The sequence below is a fragment of the Lates calcarifer genome, linkage group LG9 (genome assembly GCF_001640805.2).
Source record: "Lates calcarifer isolate ASB-BC8 linkage group LG9, TLL_Latcal_v3, whole genome shotgun sequence".
Taxonomy (NCBI): Eukaryota; Metazoa; Chordata; class Actinopteri; family Centropomidae; genus Lates; species Lates calcarifer.
In genome coordinates, this window is record NC_066841.1 from 14190462 (window position 1) to 14215354 (window position 24893).

Here is a 24893-nt window from a genome sequence, read left to right on the forward strand (position 1 = left end):
CAGATAATGGAGGCAATGGAGGATGATATTCAAATGCTCTCAATCAGCTTCTGGAAAACCGTTCAGTGTGTCCCAGAAAGAGAAGGCAGGATATTGCTCAATGTGTTTTTGCAGAAACGGAACTGACTGAGGAAGTAGTTGGAAGATGTAAAAAGCAATTTGAGAAACAAAACCCAGTGGATGCATCCTTTTTTCGGAGGAAAAAGGGGGAAAAGTTTAGAGTTTGAGAAAAGTTCTTTTGCAGAGGTTGCTGGGACAATTTTGTGGCAGTTGTGCATGAATGAAATCTGTCTGGATAATGCTGGAGTGCCATGATTGAAAAGACACCTCAATGTCACATGGAATTTAGGCGCAGCTCCACTGTACTGGCAGCAGTATGGGGACTGTGTGCTCAAACAGATCGCAGACAACTCAAACTCCCTACCTCTGAAAGCCTGTGACAAGGTGCTGGAAAAGAAACGCTGGCTGACTGTCAAATGGATTTAAAAGCAACAAAGCAGACTCCTGTTGGTTCTCAAAGCAGGGGCAACATTTTTTACCCTCTCATAGATTGTTGAAAGAAATGTTTGATAGTCCTGACTACATGTTCTTTGTGGATTAGGAAAAGGTCACTGACCAGGCTCCCCACAGTATCTAGGAGATGCTGCACCAACAAGGTGTTTGGTCTTTGTACATTCAGAGTTGTGTTCAAATCCTTATAGAGATCAGGTTTGTTAAAGAGAGCATTGGACTGTGAAGGTTGTACCTACAGTATTCATCTTAGGCAATCTCTGTCACATGACCCTCGACTTGCAAGTTGTAGCTAGTCCATTAAGAGCGTCCTGGCCAGTAAATAGTCTGGTATATTACCCCCTCTAACACTGCAACTTTTTCCATTCTTCAATCTAATCTAAGATGACTGGCAGTTGGCTTTAGAGTAGTGTTCTCCTCTAGCACTTGGTTAAAAAAAAAGGAAAAAACAAAAGCTTGTAAAACCACAACTTGTTTTTATACTTAGATTTTTGTACAGATTAAACCAATAAGATATAATGTGTTAGTTGGAGATCTTCAGAGGTGCTGGTACCTTTGTGCAGACCTAGGCTAGCTGTATTCCCCCTGTTTCCAGACTTAAAGCTAAGCTATGCTAAAGGGCTGTCAGATCTAGCTTCATATTTAACGAACATTTAGAGCAAATAAGCGTTTTCCCAAGATGCTTAACTATTTCTTAATAAGGACATGCACCCTACATATGTTTTCCCTCACTTCTACATATAGTACACAAACATTTAAATTTAAATTTAAAGAGAGATTGTACTAATACCAGAAAGGACAGAAAAACACTTGATGCACAGGATTTGACAGCTCACAAAACAGTTTGTTTTGAGGTTACAGCTTTGTGAATACATGAATATGATTGATGCTTTCATATGTTGTTGGTATGTTCAGCAGCAGTTTGAGCTGTGGTTACAGGTCTTATGTGTCTCTGTAACAAAATAATGTGCAGTTGTATGTGTTTTAGCGGTGGGATCAAAGCCCAGAGGAGCCCAAATAATGACTTAAACTGCACAGTGGATGATGAAGCCCATTTTTCATAAAGCCATGATTGATCAAGCACTAAATGGGAAAAGGCAGCTGCAATAACAACACAAGAGGATAACGTGTAGGATGAGTGGACATGCAATGTTGCCTACTGCACTTTTTATATTGTACAGGAGAGATGTTTCACTTAATAATGTATCCTCCATTAGCTCCCAACAAAGCTGTCATATAATGAAAAGATGATAAACTAGCAGCTTGTGGCAGTAAATGGTTTTGTAGCAGAGCTGTTAAGGACAACAAATGTTACACAGGTTACTGAGAGTGAAGTTGAACAACAGCATAACCTTGAAATTTTACATCTTGACACTTTTTTATGCAGTGAGCTTAATAAAAAAAAGTAGCAAAAATGTTGAATTTCTGATTCATAAAGGTATGTGACAAAAAGCAGGAGGATAGTGAATCCAGCATGTCCAAACAATAAGCTGCATACCTTTTGTATGTGGTAGATGTTGTTTGAAATATCTCATTGTCAAATATGCTCTAGTGAGAGAATTCCAGGCCTTCTTCTTCCTTTCTTGTGTCCACGTGTCATTATTCCTGCGTGTGAGAGTCTGCGGCAGTGAGATCCTGAGGAAATGCACTGAGACCTGCGAAACAGGCCGAGTCTCACGACATAGAGAGGGACGGGACAGGAAGCTCAGGGAGCTTACATAACAGCCTTATTGAGGGGATCGGTATTTGACATGTCACATACCAGTCCCCCCCCCCCCCCCAATCAGCCTCCCACTCTAACCCCCGTCCACAACCTCTGCCCTTACATGTATCAGGTTAGCCTGGTCTCAGCGAGGGCACATTTTGGCCTCCTGTGAAGTTGCTGCTGGGCTACCGCAGTTTGTTTGTCTGATAGGGACACTTGACTTGAATGTTCAGACCAGTGGTATGTAAACTGATTTGTCTTTGGATAAATATTTAGATGTCTCCCCGCTACTCCCGTTTTTTTCCTCTGGTATATCCAACAGGTAGTGTTGGTTTTGGATTTACTCACCCTCTGAGGATGAGTTCAAAGGGGTGCTCTCCTGCCATTTAACAGGAGCCAGTGATGTGTGGTTCGCCTATAAGTCTGGGTGAGATTGAAAAACGATAAGGAGGATTATTAAAGACCTTCCTCCGAGAGGGAGAAACCCCAGTGTCTCAGGGTTTCTTGGCCAGCAGTAGCAGCAGCCTCACCGACCCTGCACGGCTGTATTTATAGAGCGCTGTGGATGAGTCATTTGGCTGAGTGCCCACTGTGCTTGATTTACGATACCCCCACCTCTCCCCTTATCCACCACCAACTCCCACCCCACCCCTCACACTACTTCCTTCACAGACAAGCAGACACACCATCTTGCCTTCGGCTCTGCTGTCTCACTCAGTTTCATTCGGCCGCTCTTTCCTGCACTTCTTTCGTGTGTGTTTTAGAAATATGCTTCCTCTGCTCTTTCAGCTCCTTTGACAGAAGTACATGTAGGGGAAAAGGCTACCCTGGGAGGCAGACAGTCTAGCCTTAGCCTGACCTTACCTAAGTGCCGCTGATTGGTGTGTCACATTGACTTGTCTTTGACTTGACAAAAAAGATGGAAGTTTTGGGTGAAAGAGTTATATGAGGTGGAGGAGAGGCAAAGGGAGGAGGGGGAGAGTTGGAGGGACAGTAGTAAGTGCAGTGGTGTGTGTTTTAGCTGAAAAAGAAGGAGCTAAATCTATCTGTGGCACAGAACAAGAACAGATGAAGAAGTGGCACTGGGGGGCCAGCGGTCACCAGCGACAGTGTGGCTTTTGCTTCCTCACTCCTCACCAGAGAAGGGGGCACATCTTCCTCTGCGCCCCATGGATCTTAACTCCAACCCAGGTCTGTGTCTTTACATAACAGTAATGAATACTAACACATTTGCATGCGGTTTGGACCGTTTCATTACGATGGCAGAGATATTATTAGACTTTGCACTGTTTTTAGTTTCAGTTACAACTGAAGGAATGGGTGGAAGAACTTCTGGACAGCTTAACTTGTTTCAAAACTCAAGACACAAAGCTGCTTATAGACAAGTAGCAAATTACTCTCTGTTTCTCACTGAGAAAGTGTCTCCTCCATATGCTGTTCATTCATCCTGTCAGCAGATGGGTATTTTACAAGTTACAGTTCATAGCTTATGTTTATTGCAGCTGTGATTTCAGATGAGCAGTTTATGATGGTTGCATTCCTGATTTTCCTGTGGGGACATCGCTGCAGCTTCCTCAGCATTTGTCCACCACACCAATGTGTTTCGATTTGCAGGAAAGCTAACAGTTATATTTCATGAAACCATAACTCAGAAGCTCTGTATTGACAGGATGGAATGTCTCTTAGACCTTGATGAAGCTCTTCCTTCATGCCATTCATTTTAATCCTCAATACATCATATTTTTAGCTTTGGTGGTTGCATTGCTCTAGGAATAGTGATGTCTGTTGGTTTGTTTGTTGTCAATTCACCAGTTTGGTCCAGGACAAACTATCTCAGCAACTACAGGATCCCCAGAAGATTAATCCTATTTACTTTGGTGGTTCTGAGTATGATGTCTCAACAAATTCATGTCTCACTCAGGATGAACTATAATAACTTTAGTGATTGCCAATCTATTCATCTAGTGCCAGTCATTTTTGGCAAATGCTACCATGCTAAACAAAGCTGGTCAATATGGCAAACATCACTCCTGCTAAACATCCGCATTTTAACATGCTGACATTAGCATTTAGCTCAGTGTGCTTAAACACAGCATTACAGAGCCGGTAGCATGACTGGGGATTGAGATGCTGTCATTCAGTGCAACTTAAAACAACAATACAATACATGTGAGTTCCTTTGAGAGAGAGTAAGTTCAAACTTAACACTGAGTAGTACTCCAATGATCATAGAATGAGCAAATATTTTAATTTCATATTATTGTAAATGTAATTAACCAAGAGGTGATGTGATTGTGACATAACATGTTGCTGAAATGAAAGACAATAGTATTGTTAGACAGACATGTGAGTAGAGCATCTCCAACAATGAATGCTAAATTATGCTAATTTTTCATTAGAATTCACTGATATTAACCAATACCAAATATATTTGTCTTATACTTCTCTATTTCTGTGAATCTATCTGACACCACAGTAATGATGTGTTTAGGATTTAATCATCACAGCCATTAGAATAACTTGTATAATAACATAAGCTTTTAAACCATGAATGTAGTTTAAATGCCATCCAGGTGTGGTTGTGCTAGATATGTAGCTTTAAAAAAAAAGTACCTTGCCAGGGGAAGAAAAATCATGCTTAGTGAAAGAGCATTCTCATAGCTGGATCAAATTTCACTTTGCTTGGCTGCTTGAGGCAGATAACGGAACAGACTCCTGAATTCATCGCTCCCAGCCTGCCTGTAAATCCATCCTGTCCTCATGCAAAAATCTGAACCAACAGATGGTAGAGGGAGCAGGCAACATTATACAGAATTGTTGGTGCAGAAATGAGGTTTCAAGAGTCAGTGTTGGAGGTGAAGAGAGAAACCAGCACAAACCTAGCCTCCATGATAGGAAGTACATCAGGAGTGGCGAACAACAACAACTTATTTCTCTGAAAAATCCCTTTTTGCTGGATGGAGTCCACACATCTTTCTTATTAGTTGAGGCAGCAAGTAATGGCTGCCAAGAAAACTGAATGACAAGCCAATAAGTGGGCAGAACTAACAAATTAGCCAATTTAGCATGCTTATGGTCATCATAAACAGAAAATTGTGAAGGATTTCATGGACTTGGCACTGACATCCTCATCAAAATAAGTGCAAGCACAAATTCAAAGCATAATCATACTTTGATCAACTCTGCTTGAGTTAGCGTCTCAAATTTGAGAAATTACTGCTTTTTGTTGTCTTACATGATAGTATAATGCATACCTTTGGGTTTTGGACTGTTAGTTGGAAGTAAGTAATCTGAAGATGTCACCTTTGGGGTCGGACGAATTATGATCTGACTTTCTTTTCTTTCTTTCTTTTTTTAAACTATTTTCTGGCATTTTATAGACAAAATAAATTGATTAAATTCAGAAGATAATCCTCAAGTTAATTGAATATGAAAATAAGTTAGTTGCAGCAGTTATAAAGACCAATGCTATGTAGCCTGAAAGGATTGCTATAGTTGAGAAACAGCAATAACTCAAGTTAATCCATCTAGCAGTACACTGATTTCACAACATGCATGTGTGGTAATCATAGACTGATGATAACACAGCAGCATTACAAGTGATTGTGGTCCTTATTCTAGCTTCATAGCACAAGTTTGTACCTAAAGAACTGACTGAACAACATCAGCAAAAGTTCAACACACAAAGAGCCAACCTCATCGTCAGCATTTCTCTGTCTCTCCACTCAGCTCACCCACCAGTCTTTTTTTCTTTGACCCAGCTTCCCTGCATCCCCCCACCCCCTGCACTGCAGCCCTCTCAGGCTCACAGTGCTTGGGCCAGATTTGTCAGAGAAAACAACGAGGATGTGGAGCGGCAACGCAGACAGGACTGCTGCGATGGCCAAAATGAAAACACGCTTATCTTGCCGAAGCTGATGGACACTGTCCGTTGGCTGTCCAAATAGTTCGGGTGATGAGTCAACAGGAGGTTTTATGGGCTGCCTCCAAGGTTGGCCATCACACAAAAATGACCCAACCATGATTTTATTGTACTGTGACACTGGATCCTTCTTCTCTGGGAGCACAAAAATTGTGTCATTCATATTCCACGTTCCACCTCATCAGTCACAAAGTGGAAATATGAAGTGGTAGGAAAGGCTCGTGCAGGGTGATGATTGATGAATGTCAGATCTATCTCTATTTTCTATCACAATAATGTTCACCTCTGACAGGCTCTTCAATCTCTTAACGCAATCTAGCAAATGAAAATGTTGATTAATGCTTCATGACACATGACTAGAATGAATTTGTTTTATGATGAAATTACTTCAGACGAATGAAAATCATGAGAACGTTTTTTTTATTACCCAGCTGTAAAGACCTTCTTTCATCACATTTTTGTTGAATTTCTCTGACCAAAGATCCTCACTAACAGCACATCCAGAGCCTAAATTAAAAACAAGGCTGTCTCAGTCTCCTTTTTGCTCATGCGTCCTCCTTTGCAGACTCTTCCCTTCAGTTCTCATCGAAACAAACAGAGCCAGCAGGCTGCTCTGCCTCCATTAGTCACAATAAACTAGAAGTCAGGTTTCTATAACCCTGCCTGAAAGGTTCAAAGGGCTTCTCCCAGAGGCCAGGCTGACACAACCTACCAATTTTGGCTGTGGGGAGTGCAGGTGTGCATCTGCCCCGAAGCCCTCATCAGTGCTGAAAGGTGATATTAGGAGGTATTAGTGAGTGGAGCAACAGGCACTTTGTCAGGTCCACTCCTTGTTTCCTTCTCTGGTGTGGATAAGAGGAGGTTCATCCCCTTCTCTGAGTGCCAGGATGTTTGTCTGGGGCTGTTCCTTCCAACATAATTGCTGTTGGATGTTTATCTTTTCTTTATATTAGTGATTAAGATGAAATCCCGAAAAACTTTTGCAAACAAAGAGGCAGATTGACGTGAGCGACATGTTATGCTGCGAAATAAAATACAATAAACTTTTCACAGTGAAACATTGTCCTTCTGAAAACTGTTTTAGCAGTAGCACCCTTATCTGCATTTGTGTAGGTATGTGTGTGTGTGTGTGTGTGTGTGTAAGGCTTAGCACAGACAACATCCTGTATCTAAATGAAAACAAATTTGGATATTGGATAAACATCGTGGGCGATCGTTTGTTTTGGGTTGCAGAGTGCGGACTGAGTATGAATCCCTGGCATGCAGGCCATACAGATTTACAGTGTAATGGCCACGAGTGCATGATACACTGGTCAAATTGCTGATCTGTCATAGTGATATATGTTTACATAACCGTGAGGATGTCTACATGTGTCATGTCAGTCACACACAATGCACACACACAGTACAGAGACTATATCTGGCTTTTAAAAACAAAAATTACCTGACAATGTGGTGATGATGCCCAGCTAAAAGCGCATTAAAAACTAGTGTCACGTTGACTTAAGAGAGCTCTCCTATGCTTTTTCCCTTGGATCTGTATGTGTTGCACCTTTCCAGAAGCTTCCTTCAAAGTATCAGTCTGCTTGTATCACTGATGTAATGTTTCAGCCCCCCTGCTTCGCGTGCAAGTGTTCGAGCGACAGCAGCTGCCAGCCCTCACCAAAACTCAACACTCTTAACATTTTAATGGGATATTAATCCCCTAGTCGGTAGTCACTGAAGCTATCAGTGGTCTAAATGGTTCACTCGTAAGGATTTTGGTATTTTAACAAACCTCAAAGTGTTGTCATGCATAGTTTAAAGATGTTTGGCATCGGGCTAGAATTAATCACGTTATACGCAAAGTCACCACAGAAATAAATAGGTTGAGCAGAATGTTTGTGGTTTCATACCAATGGCTGAGAACGTCCATAAATGTCATTTGTGATTTAGATTTACAGTTTGTCAGTTCTGGCGTTAGTCACTGTAAAACCAAGTTAAAGGATCATTGTGTTTTTTAACTTAACAATCCTTACTGCCATTTTCCAAAGCAAAACTAGTTTATTTAAAGTTGTTTGATCCAAATTTCCTGCCCTGAAGCCACTAGTATCAATTTCAGCAAGTATGAACACCAACTTAAAGAAACTTGAAACTATAGCTTAAGAAACTGTATATAATCCGTCATAATTAAAATGATATATCCTTTCATTGCACTAGAGTTACATTAGAAGAGGAAGAAGAATGCATTGTTTGAAAACGACTGGATCTTAGAGCTTAAATGTGCAACAGAAAAAAACAGCTACGAACTCTCTTACTGCACTTCTATTTGTCTTAATTATCATATCAGCATATTTTCTAACACACACTTGGGACTATAAGTCAAGTCTGAGACGTGTTTCCTTTTCCTAAAGTTGAAATTGATTCCCCTTACATAATGGTATATTTACAGCAGCCTTGGCAGGACACAGAGACATAGCTCTTTATTTAGTTGGCATGAAATCAGAACAGAGACACTTGGCTCTTCGACAGGCCTGTGACCTCCCTGAACGGACTGACCCAATGCTTCCCTGACAACTCATTAAAGCTGTGCCCGCTCATACTACTCTGCAGCTGACCATCTGGTTCACTCACTCTTCATTCAGTGTGAGAACAGAAATCACAGATTTTTTGGAAATATATAAAAAACTTAAAGATTTACTACTGTTGCCTCACTGCGATGACTTTCACCATTGTTTTGGCTACCCTGTACCTGCAGAACCCAAGTAGCTGAAGTATCATGTATCATGTTTGCCTCTCAGCACCAAAGAGGAGTTGATGTGGCCATTATTCTCCATTTTTTGGTGCCATGATTACCTTCTTCCCTATGGGGGCCTGTAGACGGACAGTAGAGCCAAGTAATCCTTGTCCCCTTTGACCTCCCCGCTCCTATTCACTTTGTTACTCAGTCAGCATCAGATGGTAATGGATAGCCATAGGAACTCTATGGAGTCTGTGTTCTCTACCAGACAGTGTCTTTGGGGACTCAGGTTTAGGCTAATGTTGTGGTGTCTGCCCTCAGATTATGTCTATTGACAGGCAAGGACCACCATGACACCAGAAAGAGAATAAGCCATCGATACCTTACCAGGGGTTCAGGCGAAACAGGACTCCCATTATAGATACACAGGAAGATATGGCTGCAGAGAGAGGAGCTATACACCAGGAGTTTGTGCAGAATGACAAATGAACAAGATGTAATGAAAGTTTAGGCTTTTTGAATGAGGAAATATTATGACAGTTACATATCATTATGAACTATCATAATATGAAGTTAGTAGGAATAAAATAAGGTGATATCTGTGCTATTATTCATACCTATATATCAATATTTGCTGAATCAAGTAACATCACTTGAGGCACTTTTTCAGATTTCGTGCAGCTCCTTCTGTAATGAAATCTGTCATATTCATAACTAAATGAGTGACAAAGAGAGAAAATTCATTTGAATGAATTACTTTTAATTGATTAATCAGTGATTTCAATTGCTGTCAGTTCATTTTCACTCAGTTGAACATTTTTCTATCATCATTTATTTGATCCTGCACTATTGCTATTCCTTTAACTTTGCAAGAGTTTTACATTAAAGTCTATTATAAACAGCTACATTTGCGAATGTGAAACAAAAGTAGAATACAAAACAAAATAATATAGTATAACATAGTCACAATGTGATTATATGATAGTAGTGATAATGCTGTATATATTGTTCACCCTCAGTATTGTCTATATCACCATAATAGGGCTTATTTGATCTCACATGCCAAAGGCCAGTATTATAACATTATTCTGCTCTTAACAGTTTGTGGTTGCAGATGTTAGAATAACACTACGGTGTGAATGGGAGATTCCATGTTTGCTTATGGGGTCATGCCCTGTGCCGAACCTAAGCCTTCATCTGCCTATTGTTCCCATTACAGTGCTTAAGAGAAGTATGCACGTCAGTGTGTGAGTGTGTGAATGTGTGTGAGTGTCTGTGTACTCCCCAACCCCCTCTTCAAACCTCACCTCCCTCCCCTCCTTCCCTTTCTCTTTCACACCCTCTCAGCTGTGCTCACTCACTCATTCTGAGCCAGGCCAAAAACTGGCCGAGCAGCTCCTCCAGTCAGGAACTCCCGTCCTCAAGTTAACCCAGGCAGCCAGGACTTTGTGACCCATTCAGGAAGCCTCTTTTCTGGATTGCCAAGAGACGGGAGTGTGAAGGAGGCATGGAGGTGGTTCATCAGGGGATTCATAGTTTACCACAGTATGGATTATCTGATTTACTATCATCACATCAAGGTAACAATCAGAAGTGTGTTATTTGACTACTATTTTGAGGCTGTTGATAGCTTCATGTGCACTGTCTCTCTACTGCAATACAATGGGTGCATTTCTCTAGATGTACACAGACTTCTCTGTTGTAACAGCTGCACTTTGCAGAAGGATTAGATCATCTGGAGGTGATATCACTCATGAATCAAACAGACTCTTGTGTATAAGGGTGTCATCATTTGCAAAGATCGAAAAGGAAATGTTTGTAGTTTTGAATCCTCATCATCATTCCGTATGAATGAACAAACATTTTTGCTGTGAGGTGTCGCTCAGTGAATGACTTCCCGTTCTGTCGGAGGTATTTATGATGTGTGGACTTCTGAGAAGACTATCATTAGACACAATATTGAATCTCAACTTGCCCATGCTTGCGTGCAAACAAGAAGACTCTTGCAGACAAGAGAGAGGCTGATGTAGTCATTTAATCTCCCATTGTACAGACACACACAAACAGGGAGAATTATTACACATATTTTTTTTGTCATTTAAAGCTAAACAAGGTCGCTACAGTGTCTGCATTGTTTTCTGAGCCAGCAGCAGCTGCTTCCTCCACTTGGCAAGCAGCACAATCAAAGTCTGGAAGAACTTACATTTTTCACAACAAGTCTCCCACAAAATGTATTCCACTTTTGAGTATGTGGAATATTTTGACACACTGTTGGACTGCCAGACTGCTTTGAAGAGAGCAAGACACCATATTTTTTAAGGCTTGAGTTGTGCAGAGTACCGTATTCCTCTGAGATTATTCTTACAACAGGGCGTTCTGTTTGAAAATGACCACATTAAAGGAATAGTTTTACATTTTGGAAAACATCTCTGGCAAGTAAGAGTCAGATGGAAAGATATAAACCATTTTCATATCTGTTTGTTTGCTATAAAGCTACAGCTAGGAGGCAGTTAGCTTAGCTTAGCATTTAGAATGGAGGCAGGGGAAAACAGATAGCTTGGCTCTGTCTAAAGGCACACAAATCCAGCTACTAGATCCTCTATAGCTCTGGGGCAAATGATTAACACTGTTTATCTGCACAAAATTAAATCATTCACTCTGTGATTGGACCATCCAGCGAAGCACTCAACATGACTTAGATTGGATGCCCTCCTTGTTGTTTTACAGGACTCACTTACAAAGGTACAGGTCAGACTGAAGTGTATCGGAGCTCCAGGTATTTGTGAGCAATTACAGCACAGTCGGATCCTTTGTTGTCTCCCACCTGTTTCCAACCATTAGTTAAAGACTGGTCTGCAGCTGGGTTTGGCCACCTATTAAGGCCAGTGGTCACAACTGGAATGAACAGTTGTAGCTATTTGCACTCAACACAACTCAGATGGTAATTATGACACGCACAGAGGGAAACTATAAATAATGAGAGAGCTATCACTAAGAGGTTGTCAGTGATATGTTGAGGATATGAAATTACTCAGAGGTGTGTTATTAATATGCTTTATGTAATAAAATAGCTAGCATGTGGTTAATGTATTTCCTTTGTTTAGTGCTATATCCAGCTTTGAGGTGGCCTGTATCAACCACCTGTTTGTGGTTATTGCTGTAACATGATGCAGCTGGAGTACAATATTTCCTGTGTGTAAGTAGCAGAAGCTAGTATTTTAATACACTATATGCTCCACTGCAGAGGATATTGTCAACAGAATCGCATTTGAAGATTGGAAGGGTGTGGAATTTTCTTTTTCTCTGAACTCTTTTTTTTTGTTTGTTTGAAGTCTGACTGTGAATAAGGAATTCTGATCTGTGTGCCTTGTCTAATACAAGCTGTCCTCAGAAGTACCAGTCTGCAAGCCTCTCTACAGCTGACAATTGTTCGCCGCCGAGTTTATAAAACTTTGGAACGGTGCGCTGAGGCGTGGTGAATCAGGGGAATTGCGACAGCTGCCACGGTTGTCTCTTCAGGTACAGTTGTGCTATAAGTGAAGATCCTCGTCTGTCTCTGCGGGCAAACTCCTGCTAGGATTGGTCTCATTTAAGAGGTGATGATTGAGGGTTTTTTTCTTTCTTTCTCTTTTTGAGAAACATTGCCAGTCACACCATATGTAGTCTAGGAATTGTGTGGTGAAGAATAATACTTGCAGGCAGCTTAACCACAGTAAGTAAATAATCTGTCAAAGGATAGCCTCCAGTCATTTCATTTAGTGGAGAGAATATAGAGAGAGCTGACCCATAGGTGACAAGATGATATTTGAGCTATATGTTGCTATCTTTCTTCTTTCTTTCTAAATCTTGATGGCTATGAAAGCTGTAGACAGGGGAGTGAAAAACTAATATTTACTCTTCACAGGGATGTGGCTTTCTCTGATTATCCATTTATCTGGTGGTGGTTTCAAGCTTATCTGAATATATCGGGTGTGTGTGAATGAGCCAAACAATTAGCACTTGTGCACTAAAAAGTTATTACTTATATTATAATGCAAATGGAACACTACTCATTAATGTGTGGAGCAGTCTACAGCACCCTAGGTCATTCAAAACCTAATAACTGCAGCCTCTAGGTTTGAGTCGAACCTCTTTGTTTGATGGGCACAAACACAAGGGGAGGCGCTTGGCTGAGAGCTGACCGATGCTTCTGCTGCAAGTAATTCCTTGTTCCTCAGCATGGCAGGCAACCTCTCCCAGACAACAAAACTTACTGTCTACACACAAAGGCAGCCAGTATTATTTTGCTGTCATCCTACGTGTATTGTTAGCTACTGACGTCTTATGGTCCCACAACTCTGGATTTGGTTTGTTATTCAAGTTTGTTTCAAACAGCCTGAGAATGGATGCACATTCTATTGCTACTCCTGAAATGTTTTTGTTCCATTAGAGGCAGTACAGCAAAAGGTATTCCATCACTATATAGCCATAAGATATATATTTATACTATAAAAATTAGAATAAGAACTTCAAAAGTTTTCAGTATACTGATCATCTGAGAACAGCTCTCAGAGTCTGTAATGACAATTTTCAAGGTTTAGTCCAGGAAGCTGTCCATGTGCTAAGTGTGTTTGACATCTCACCCGTCTTTATAAACCAAGTGGTCAACTAAGCCACTGTGGAAGCAAGCTGAGCATCAACAGGAAATGGCAGGAGGAACAGGAGTGTGTTGTAATGGCCATGGTATGCTGCATAATCCTGTTGCATGCTTGTTTAACAGCTTCACAACCGTTGTTTCCAAGAGGAAATGCCGTCTTTCCATGCAAGTAATGGAAACAGAGGCTCTAAGTTAAAGGCTGATTCATTTTAAATGTGGGCAAAAGTGCTCATGGAGATGCCAGGGAATCACAATTAATGTGCATGACAATCAACACAAACAATGCAGACAGGGTGGGGATGCCTGTGACTGAAAAACCTCTGCATGCCAAAAAGCCCAGTGTGACTAATTGGTCTCACTGTGGAATCTTCCTGACAGATCCACTACAGCAGTCAACACTTAGCCTGAGACAGATCAAAGCTGAGTAATGTGACATTTTGACCAACAGTGTAACTGAGCTGTCTAAACAAAAATGTTTGGGAACTTCACAGAAAGCAGAATTGAATGAAAGTGTGTCAATACATGCATCAATATGCTTATTTTGTCTTGTTACAATATACTGACAGTAGGACTGACAGCAACCTCAGAGACAGATGAAAAAGAGATTGATGACTTGTTATTTTTGCAGTATGTTTATGGTAGAATATAAGAGCAAGATTTGACAAACACTGGAAATTGACATCAAAGTACATCAACAAAGTGTATTTTCTGATGTGACTCTAATAAATCATCATTTTACTCTGTGCAATGAGCTCCATTGTGCAAAAACGATTACAAACAAATCAATCAGCCATGCTGTTGTGTTATGTGACATGTAACATTAGAATGATGAACATGGGTACTACAGTGCTTTTTTTACCTACATATACCGTCCTGGTGCTGTATATATTCACTAGAGGAGCAAATGTGTATTCATCCACAGCTGGAAATAGTCCCTAACAAATGCACAATTCATTCCTGTTTGAGTGATGTTTCCTAAAAACTACAGTGCCCACCTGTTGTAGGAGATCATTTCACCTTTTTAAAAGATGAAACCATACATTTGTGAGCTGTTTTTAAAGATTTTCTTTTTCAGTAGGAGGACATAGGTTTGGGGCTGAGTACCACAGACAGGATAATGAAGTGAATGAAGTGACAGACGGACTAACATGTTATAGGTTTAAAAAGTCATTAAAATATAGAATAATGCCAGTCTAATAATTTAATTGTAGCCCTGTCTGCATTCCTACTGATATTAATCTTCATATTACCTTAAAATTTAGCTAATGCATTCTTCTGGGGGGAACAGGGGGTTGCTTCGAACCCCCAAAAAAGCTTTGACCGGCCCTGCTGCTAGTCACTTACGGTCCCCCTCACAGAGCGGACACACCAACACATCGATATTCTCTTCCTCTCTGAATAAAATCCATGATTTTATCAGCCGGTGTGTGGACTTTGTTACACGGAGGACTCTGGGTTAACAATCTTGAACGTGAGGCGCTGTTTCGAATATTTTGGAGCGACGGAGATTTTACACCGGCTGGAGAATCATCACTCACGTGCGACTTATAAGTGAGCTGCACGTTAACCGGTTAGTGCATCGCTTCGTTGCTGTTTTGTTGACAAATAGCGTACATCTGCTGCTGTGGGTTAGGTTGAAGGGAAAGCACAAATCACATCGTGGATGTGATTTCAGCACTTACGAGGTGAGCTGGGGTTGCCTCTTTGTTTATGTTTTTGTCATGAATGGACTAATAGTTCTGTGAAATGTATTTGTTAAGTTTGGTGTTATTGTGGTATAAACACAAACGTTGCCTTGCATGTTCACGGCTGAAGATGGGGGCGCGATTGACAAAGTTAATCGATTGCGGCTACTCTATGTGAGGTGTAATTAATGGGAGCTCTGAGGGTAAGTCAATAGCGGGTAGAGACTAATCACTGGATCAGGAAGCGATCGAGGGCACGAGCCTATGCCATCAAAGTGAAGTATTAGATTTTCACATACAGATCGAGATATAGGTGAAACTTCAATGTCTTTAATGTGAAAGTTGAATTGCAAGCATCACTTTCACTGTTACTCCAGACACAGAATGGATGGTGTAATTAATGGGTGGATTGTGCGTGAATGGATGGTTGGTGCTATACTCCTGTTAGTGATATCTGGAAACTATATAAGCAACATTTATCTATCAGACCGTGTTAGTACACTGTGTTAACTGTGTTTTCAAACTTGGCAATGATTAAGATCTTTACATTGAACCTGGTCTTAGCATAAACAGCTAATGACACTGCTGTTCTAACAAAAAAGCAGCGTCATTTTAAAAAGTGCAGAAAGAGATACTACACGTAATATTACTTTGTTATTTTAAGGATGCCGCTGATTATTTTAATTGTGAGTTGAACTGCTGATAATTGCTCAATTAAACATCTACAGAGTCCACAGAATATCAAAAAATAGTGACAAAATCACTATCACAAGTTTCACAGTGCCCAAGGTTACGTTTTCAAGTGCATTGTTTGGTCCAAGCAACAGTTCAAAACCCAAAGATATTCAATTAACAATGATATAGAGAAAATCTGTCAATCACAGCACAGAATGATATCATTGATTCTGAAGGATACCTTTTATTGAACAACGAACAAGTTGCCCTATATTCTTGCAAACACACAGACACATCAATACACACCACTAAATCACTGCTTGCTGATACATGCTATCACACCTGTATCCAGTTGTTGTGGATTGTAGCCTAAAAGAAACAGAAAGGTGAAACTATAGCCTCACACTGTACAGCACTTAGTGGGAATCAGGAAATGATATTGTTTTATGAGACAAGAAAACAGCGAGCACCTGAGTACCTGCAGTTAGCTCCAGTTACACTCTATATGACTCCTCATCTGAAACTCATTTCCTAAGATGACATATTTTATGTAAGACTGGAAACATGTGGCTGAGTTTACGTTCGTCATTGTCGCAACAGTTTACCTCGTCTGCATTTGTGAAGGGAGCTTATGGTGGATAAACACTGTGAACACGTTGAGTGCCACACAGGACAAACAGTGGCATCTGCTGCCCGCTAATGAGATCTAATGCTAAGACCGACAGGGAGCATCAGTCTCACTGTCAAAGTTTGTCTGCAGATATAACTGTTAGTCCTCCTCTCTGACCGCTCAACCTCTTTGACACAGCAAAAACACACAGCTGTCATCCTACAACTTATTTATTGTTATTCTGAATTGTGCTCATTGTCAGATGTAGGGGTTAATTTACTTATATTGCACACACTTGAAAATGGAATCACTTCTCCAACTCACAGTGGTGACATTGATAATAATGACCATATATTTTAATAATTTGTTGACAGATTGGAGACGAGAACTCAAATGGAGATGCTTAAAAGATGTTCAAGTTATTGGACAAACAATTTGTATAGCCTAGCAGCCAGCCTGTACAATGAGTAATAGTGTGTAAGTGCATGTGTTCAAAGTGTCCATGGCATCATCCCATTAGGGCAGCTCTAACTTAGAAAAAATTAGAAAACAGTTTCAGTGAGGATATTTTTTTCTCTTGTAAATGTCAGATCCTTTTGATTTCACAGTGACTAAACCTGAGCCCGTAACCTGCCTGTCATTTTGTGTTGTAGTCTATAAATAGTATTTATATGCAACACGCAGATCTCATCCTGGGATACAATCAATGGAGCGGCTGCCCTGGTGGTCAGAGTTATGAATAATTCAACCGTTGTGTGATGCTCCATTTGTCTGTTAATAGCTCATCTCTTCCTTTGATAGACCTGTGGAAATGCCACGAGTCGCTGTTTGTTTGTTTCATCTTAATAATGCTGAAGTAGAGCTGTGCAAGTGGCTCTGTTGTCATAGCGATTGCTGCAGATCAGATTTGTTATGTGAAACAGGTTCAGACCCTCCGCTCCAATCTGTCTGGTATCACATGACAGCAGAGTGCTTGTGGCCATTATCCACAAGTCGAATCAGGATACAGAGCCTGCCCCTAATGGAACATACACTCCTGCCCTGAGATATAAACATTTCTTTTGATTTATTACTGTGGGCAAGTTAAAAGGGCAGTGTGAGTCCAAAACTGCCATATTTTTCAGAGACTAGTGGTAAGGTTAGGTTCAAGTAAATTATAATGTCATGTAAGGTCATTTAAAGCCCCCATCCACTCAGAAATTAGTCCACTTCGGATGTTTGACTTTCACTGGAGGATGATGCATGTGCAGAGTTTAATACCAGAAGGCAGTTTTCACATTCATCTACTAAAGGAGGAAAGTTCCTCTGTGCTCACCTTAAATTTGAGTTTAAGACGTGTTCATATGAGTACACATTTTCTGACCTTCCAGCTAGTTTGGAAGCAAATTATGGTCTGATATGTAATTTACCAAAGTGTGATGTGGAAACCTGAAGCCTCCAGTTCTCATACACTGATAAAAGTCTTTTCAGTGAAATAGGAGACATCTTGTGTCTGGTTGTTAAACTTTTGAAATGAATATCATTTGCATATTCATAGAATCTGGATTTTTTTCAATGAGGGAGAAGGAGCAAATATAATGTTAAGAATTTATAACAAGGTAATGGAAATTTTTGTGGAAAAACATGTCAGACCCAAATTATTATTTCAGACATGTCAGGAAATGATGTCTGGAGGGGATCTTTAACTTCTAAAATGCATTGAAAGTCTCAACAAAAAGAGCAGATGAGCTAGATTTCGCTCATGTGGTAGGCAGTTTGATTCCCAGTGAGACTTTTGCTATTCAAGAAACATTACTATTGTATGTAGAGTGTTTTAATCATCTCTGTCCCTCTTTATGTGTACAGGGGGAGACAGAGAGCGGATGACAGCCAACCATGAGACCTACCTTCTTATGGCCAGCACCCAGAATGACATGGAGGATTGGGTGAAGACAATCCGCAGGGTCATCTGGGCACCTTTTGGTGGAGGTCAGTATATGCGCAACCGGTGTTTTTAGTAGCAGAATAACTTGTTAATATGTTAATGCGGCTTGTATAGCTACCTTGGTGTTCATGTGGAAGACTTTCCAGTTTCCACTAGTGGTGCTGGAGGAAGGAGAAGTGTGTGTTCAGTCTGTGAACTAGCTACCGTCTCACCAGCATCTCTTTTTGAGCAACTTCATCAAACCACACACTGTGATCTCTAACAAAATGTGTCATTTATGTGAACTAAAACATAAAAGCTCAAACTTCTGTGTGCACAGCAACCGTAGTGTAATCTAAAATTATAATTAGGAGCAGAATTAGCAGATTTCAGTAAATGTATTATGACTAGTCAACTAGATGCACAGTTATTGTACATTTTATCGTTATATGTTTACTTTTTAACAGAGACTGAAAGAAGTTTCAACATCTTACTAACATAACAGGTGTGTTTTCCAGAGTCTGCTGGCAGGTAAATCAGCAGGTTGCCTGTTTTTTTCTTCCATGTTTCATTGTCCTGCCACATGTTGGCTGCATTGCCACAATACTTGACCTCAAATTTAGTCATTTGAGCATTTGCATTTTCTTTTATACAGTGAAATCCAAAACAGCACCACATTTCTGCTCCTCGAGTCTCCACTCTCATGTTTTCCATTTGGCTTGTGCACACTAATAAATGGGAAATGAATGTGTTAAAATCTAATTATGTGCATCGAATAAACCAAGAAATAATGGAAATGTAATAATCATCAAATAAACAGTGAGTCATAGCTGAAGTGCACGATGTTGTAATTGTTCTCATGAAGTTTGTTCCTGACTTTGGTGGGATCAGTGTGCTGATTACTGAGTCTCCCGCTGCGCCGCTGTGGCTTGTTATTGACCATACTGGCAGACATTGGCCTACATTGTATACGAGTGGGGGAACAAGCGCGGGCATTTGTAACCGGACAGGCAGTTGAGGCGGCTCTCGGTGACACAGTGAATAGATGAGGCTGAGCTGGCCCCTCTTGTTTTCAGTGCAGGGAGTTTGATGTCTATTGCAGCTGACTGCTTTTCAAAAGGACGAGCCATTTGTCAAAGATGCCACAAGAAAGGTGGCTCCACGTTGGAGCGGAGCCTGGCGTTCTCTGTCTCTTACACACATGTATATGACACACACACACACACACACACACACACACACACACACACACACACACACACATATAAACCCTCATATTCTAGCCTTTCACATTTAGCAGTAGCAACAGAGACTAACTGAGCCCCGATTGGCTGGTCAGTGGCCCTGAAGTGTGACTTTGTTCAGACAGTGACAGACAGGGAGGGAGCTCCCAAAACGAATCCCCTGTGTTTGACCCACAGAGGAGCTTGGAGCACCCTAACGGTTTTGCTGTCATGTTGTGCCGAACACTTGCTATGATGCTGAATTAATTATCGGCCAGCTTGTACAAACAGTTGGGACAAGGGAGAGCTTGAAGTCAGACCTGTGAGAAATGTGCAGCTGTGGCCTCTCCATCTGGATCTTTGGAGATTTATTTCATGGTAATTACCAGCTTGTTTATATGTAGTTTGGGAAAGAGCTGACATTTTAAATTGAAGCGTTGTAACTGTTGCTGTTGGATCAATATTATGTAGAAAATTAAAAAGGTAATTTAAACCTGAAATTAAAACACTCATTGAGTTTATTTTATTATGAAGTCATGCATTTTATAGCTTATATTGAGAATTTCCAGACTGTTTTGTTGATTTCATCCATTTGTGTCTAATGATTGTGCTGCAGTGAAATTCCATAATGGCAGAGGTCATGATATCAGTTTCCACATATCAGTTCACCCAACCAGAGACTTGAATCTGATGTGTAACAACCAACATTTTTAACCAATGTTTGTCCTGATTTACTGTTAATATTTAGTTTGTAAAAAATATATGTATGGTGTGATTTTTACCTGCCTTCTTGTTATGGCTTGGAGTTGGGAGTCTACACCAGGCATGTCTTCTACAAAAAGTTCATGAGTCAGAACTGATATGAGTCTTGAAAAGTGTAAAAGTTCTTTAGCGTATAAAGGTTTTTCAAACACATGTTGAGTTGCTATGATAGTTGAGAGACACCTGACTACCTGCAATCTGTATTCTGCCTCTGGGCTCCATATTGAAACAGTCTGTTCTATGGAGCAGTGATTTCACCCAGGTTGAACTGAACCTGAACTGAGACATTCCCATTTCCATGATTTTAAAGTGACAGTGAGCAGTCTGCTTATTCCACTTTTTAACATTTAAAATGGTCTTTTAAGAAGATGAATATGATCTCAAGGGACCTATATTCAGCAGCTGTCATGGTGAAATGATTTCCCTACAAATATTTATATATCCTTAGCCTCTGAGCTCCACTTGAGCTTTATCAGAATAAAACCTGTGCCCTGGTAAATGTAACTTTTACATTGAATATCATCCATCTGCATTACTGTAAAGAATGAGTCATATTTTGTCACCTGTCTCCTGGTCTAATGCTTTTACAGGTTGCATTATTTAATATTAATAGTTGCCCTATTACAAAATACATCAAGTATCAGCTCTACTCTTGAGGTCAACTTGTTTCCTCCCACGTATGCTTGTATCTCCTTCTAGTGTACTTTGGCGGAGAAATAATTTCTCTTGCATGAGATATACAGTGTAAGTTTTGTCTGGGTCAGTGTGTAGGTAGAGGCAGTTCTGTCTCACTTTAGTTCTCTATGAATGTGTAATATTAACATTAAGTCAACTAAGGAAGCAGTTAATACCAACATCATATCACACACTGGAAGAACATTCATCCAACCGCACCACAGAAGAAGAACAAAAGACACGGAAAAGGAGATAGGAAGTCTGAAAAGGGGAAATTAGCCTGTGTTGTGTCTGGACTTCTCTCCCCCTTTGTGTGTGTGTGTGTGTGTGTGTGTAGACATGGGTGTGTGTGTGTGTGTGTGTGTGTGTGTCTGTGTGCAGCAGCAGGTCTGTGAAGCTGACAGAACCTGAGAGTGTTGAAGGAACCTGTTGAGTGCCTGCAGAGTGGATATGTCACTCTTACAGCATGTGCCAAAAGCCTTTGCAGTAGTTGTGGTATGGCCCAGTCCGGTGGTTACAGCAAACATGCATATTAACACATGCACACCCAGTTCATAAGCTGGTTCTCTCTCTCTCTCATACACACACACACACACACATACTTACATGTGACCTGGGGAAACATTCCTAGGCTCATGACCAGAATGTCTGGAGGAGTGACCTCGTTTTCATTCAGTCACTTTTCTTCATTTATTCTCCGATGCTCTTTTTGATATGTGAGGATATTCATCATTCTTTGCTCTGGTGGAGCTCAACTTATCTATATTTCACTCTGATCCTTCTAAGATTTTGGAAAATGGATACACAGCTTCAGATATTGCTTGGGAATTTGTGACTTGTTTACTGTTTTGTCTTATTTGGGTTGCTGTGAAAGACTGAAGTGGAAATGTCCCCAGAGTGAGCGACCCAGAGGAGAGAGAATGGAACACAAGACTCCACTGTTGCAGCTTGTTTTCAAGTGAAAGATGATTTTCTCAGAGATGGAAATGAAGACAGTTTGACTGACCTGCTATCAAACCGCTGCATCTCTTTTATTTCAGCTTTGATTTTCTGCTTTCTCTCATAACTGCAAAAAACCAAGGCCGGTTCTTGGAAAATGCTAGACTGTAGGCACTTTAAATTCTGCACCTCTGGTATGTTATCTTATCACAGATTTATTAATAGGCGTTTCCTCCGGAAGCTTGCAAATTGTGTCAGTTTCAAGAGGGGTGAGTATGACAGCAACTGACACACATAGTGAGTGAGACTAATTCTGTAGCTCTGTGAAACTGTATTGAAGCTTTTGCATTGGTTTGCATTTGAACTCTGAATAAAATATTGATATCAGCTACAAATTCAGCGTTCAGATTAGCAGTAGTCGTTCTTAAGCTATTGCGCGCTGTGTCAAGTGCTGTCAGAAGCACGAGGATCCTGGTAAGCTCGGTCTAATTCAGTCACCGTACGGTACCTTGTCGTACCACGTGTGTGCATGTGTGTGAGTAGCCTCTGTCTGTATCTAGAGACCGGAAAAGTATGCAGATCCAAATCTCTCAGGAAGGCTGCCTTAATCCCCTCTTGTGTTGCGTCCACATGAGACGGCCGCAAATGGAAATCAGTCCCCTCCCCAACCCCTTTTTTTTTTTTGTACGGCGACTGCCTCAGACAAAAGGCGAGAGGTGCTCAGCAGGAAGTTAGAGATTTGATCATCAGACTTAGGCTTTGTGGGTGTACATATTTTTTTTTCTTTTGCTTGGACTGTCTGGCCGAACTTATCGTGAATCTTTTTCAATCAATTTAACTGTTCTCTTTGATGTGCCTTAAGCTGTAGATGGTATGCTAATGTTTTTTTTTCTGTAATTCTTTGAAAAAGTTCTATCTTGGGAAAGAACGTTAAAGAGAGCAGGATATTAAACAGTATTAATATTTCAAAAGATAAACCATAATTTTTTGTAATTTCAGGATCACACAGCTAAATAATTTAGTTGTTTAAAAAAAAAGAGAGCCAGATTATATATATCTGTGATAAAAACATTATTAAACCGTGCAGACACTGCTCTAGGCTTCTTTGATGTGTTGAAGTCACTCACTGCACCCTGCCGTTAACTGCTTAATCTCCCATTATAAATGACTGTTCTGCAATCTGTGCCAAATTAAAAGCTTGACCCTTATGAACATTCAAATATGGGGTGAATACAGAATCACAGAATGCTGATTTGCTGTAGCACTGTTCAATCAATCTTGTACCATCATTAAACATTTAGTTTTTTTGTGTTTCAGGAATTTTTGGTCAGAAGTTGGAGGAAACAGTGCGGTATGAACGCCGGTATGGGAACAAGCTTGCCCCTATGCTGGTGGAGCAGTGTGTTGATTTCATTCGGCAGTGGGGCCTTCGGGAGGAGGGCCTATTCAGGCTGCCCGGACAGGCAAACCTGGTCAAAGAGCTGCAGGATGCCTTTGACTGTGGAGAGAAACCCTCCTTTGATTGGTAAGGAAACATGTGAGCATACTGGCTGGTGGGATTTACTCTGATATGTATGAGTGATGACTGATCAAATTCTGCACATGTGGAATCATACGGGTACTCCTGTTGACATAAAACTGTACATAAGTTTTACAAAGAAACAGGAGTGGGTGAGTGGGCGTAAGGTTTAGGTGCATCTGTTTTGCAACCAGTATTATACAACAAAGAAGGAGAATTGAAGAAGGATCAATTGTGACAAAACAAGAAGAAATATTTTCTACATGTACATACTGCACATACATAAATACATATCATAAATGATGAGTATGTGTTCCATTTCATTTCAGTGTTATATTTGCATATGTTTTCTGCTGATATTCCATTGCCTGCACTGTGGTTAACTGGAGGATACTTGCTTTTACCAAGGGTAATACAACTCTTTGTCATAGTGCAGCATTGTAAAATGAGTACAAAATAGTGATCTAATGTCTCTTTTGGAGCAGACACTTGACACATGATATATCATGGCAGGAAAAGGTTATGTGTTGTTAACAAGATTAATCAACAATGACCACATTCCTATCCATTTAGTTTTGTTAGTTCTAAGATGCTGTACTTGTTGACTCATTGAAACATGTGAAACCGATCACTGGTTCATGTTTATAATTTCCACCTGTGCTTCTCCTGCTGTGACAACTCAATATTTTTGAGAAGAAAAAGGCCTATTTGTCACAAGTTCAAAAGCGTAAGAACATCTTGGATGGATATTTCTTAACTAATGCTGTATTTCTCTATTTAATTTGATTAGAACAGATTGTCTATATTAAAAGTCTATCAGATCTTAAATTGAGCTTTTCTAAATTGATCATTATCATGTGTCTTTTTACCCTGGAGTTTTTATATGTACAAATGCATCAGCATTAGAACAAATATTTAGCAAATGTGCACACAAAATTAAGTTGCCCACACACAACCTGTACAGGTGTTTTTACTTTCTTAATTAAACCATCACAACAACTCTCCATGCCTCTCTCTGTTCTCTCTGCAACACTAGTAGAAAGAAACTTTGTGTTAGGGTTGCTCCTGTCATTAAGAAGTTATTGAAAAGGGGGAAAGAAGTTGTTATCCTGTTAGCTTACTAACTGACATTAAGCTAACAGTAGCTTTGTAGCTAACAAGACAGTAAGTTTAGCTTACTTGTGAGACCTATTTGTAGCATTTGTCTCAAACTGTATTACTATACCTTGGTTTTAAAGCATGAACAGTTCATACTCCAACTGAGGGGGGTTGAATTAAACCAAATGGTGCAACACAGCTAACAAGTGACAACAAGTTAGCTTCCTCCATTTTGGACTTGAGCTCTTCCTTTCCTCAAAGTTCAGCACTTTTACAATGTTTACTAATGGTCAGCAGCATAAATTCATGTGT

At 40.3% G+C, this 24893-nt stretch overlaps 1 protein-coding gene and 1 long non-coding RNA gene across 2 annotated transcripts in view; both read left to right on the forward strand.

The window, feature by feature from the left end:
* arhgap24 (Rho GTPase activating protein 24) overlaps positions 1–24893 on the forward strand; it is a 66847-nt gene that overhangs the window by 34501 nt on the left and 7453 nt on the right. The window contains 2 exon segments of the mRNA XM_018662468.2: positions 18308–18430; positions 23282–23489. Coding sequence (XP_018517984.1) covers positions 18308–18430; positions 23282–23489 — 331 coding nt within the window.
* On the forward strand, positions 2306–7185 carry LOC108874081 (uncharacterized). Its single transcript, XR_001959601.2, has 2 exons — positions 2306–3406; positions 5977–7185. It is a non-coding gene; the product is annotated as an uncharacterized LOC108874081 (long non-coding RNA).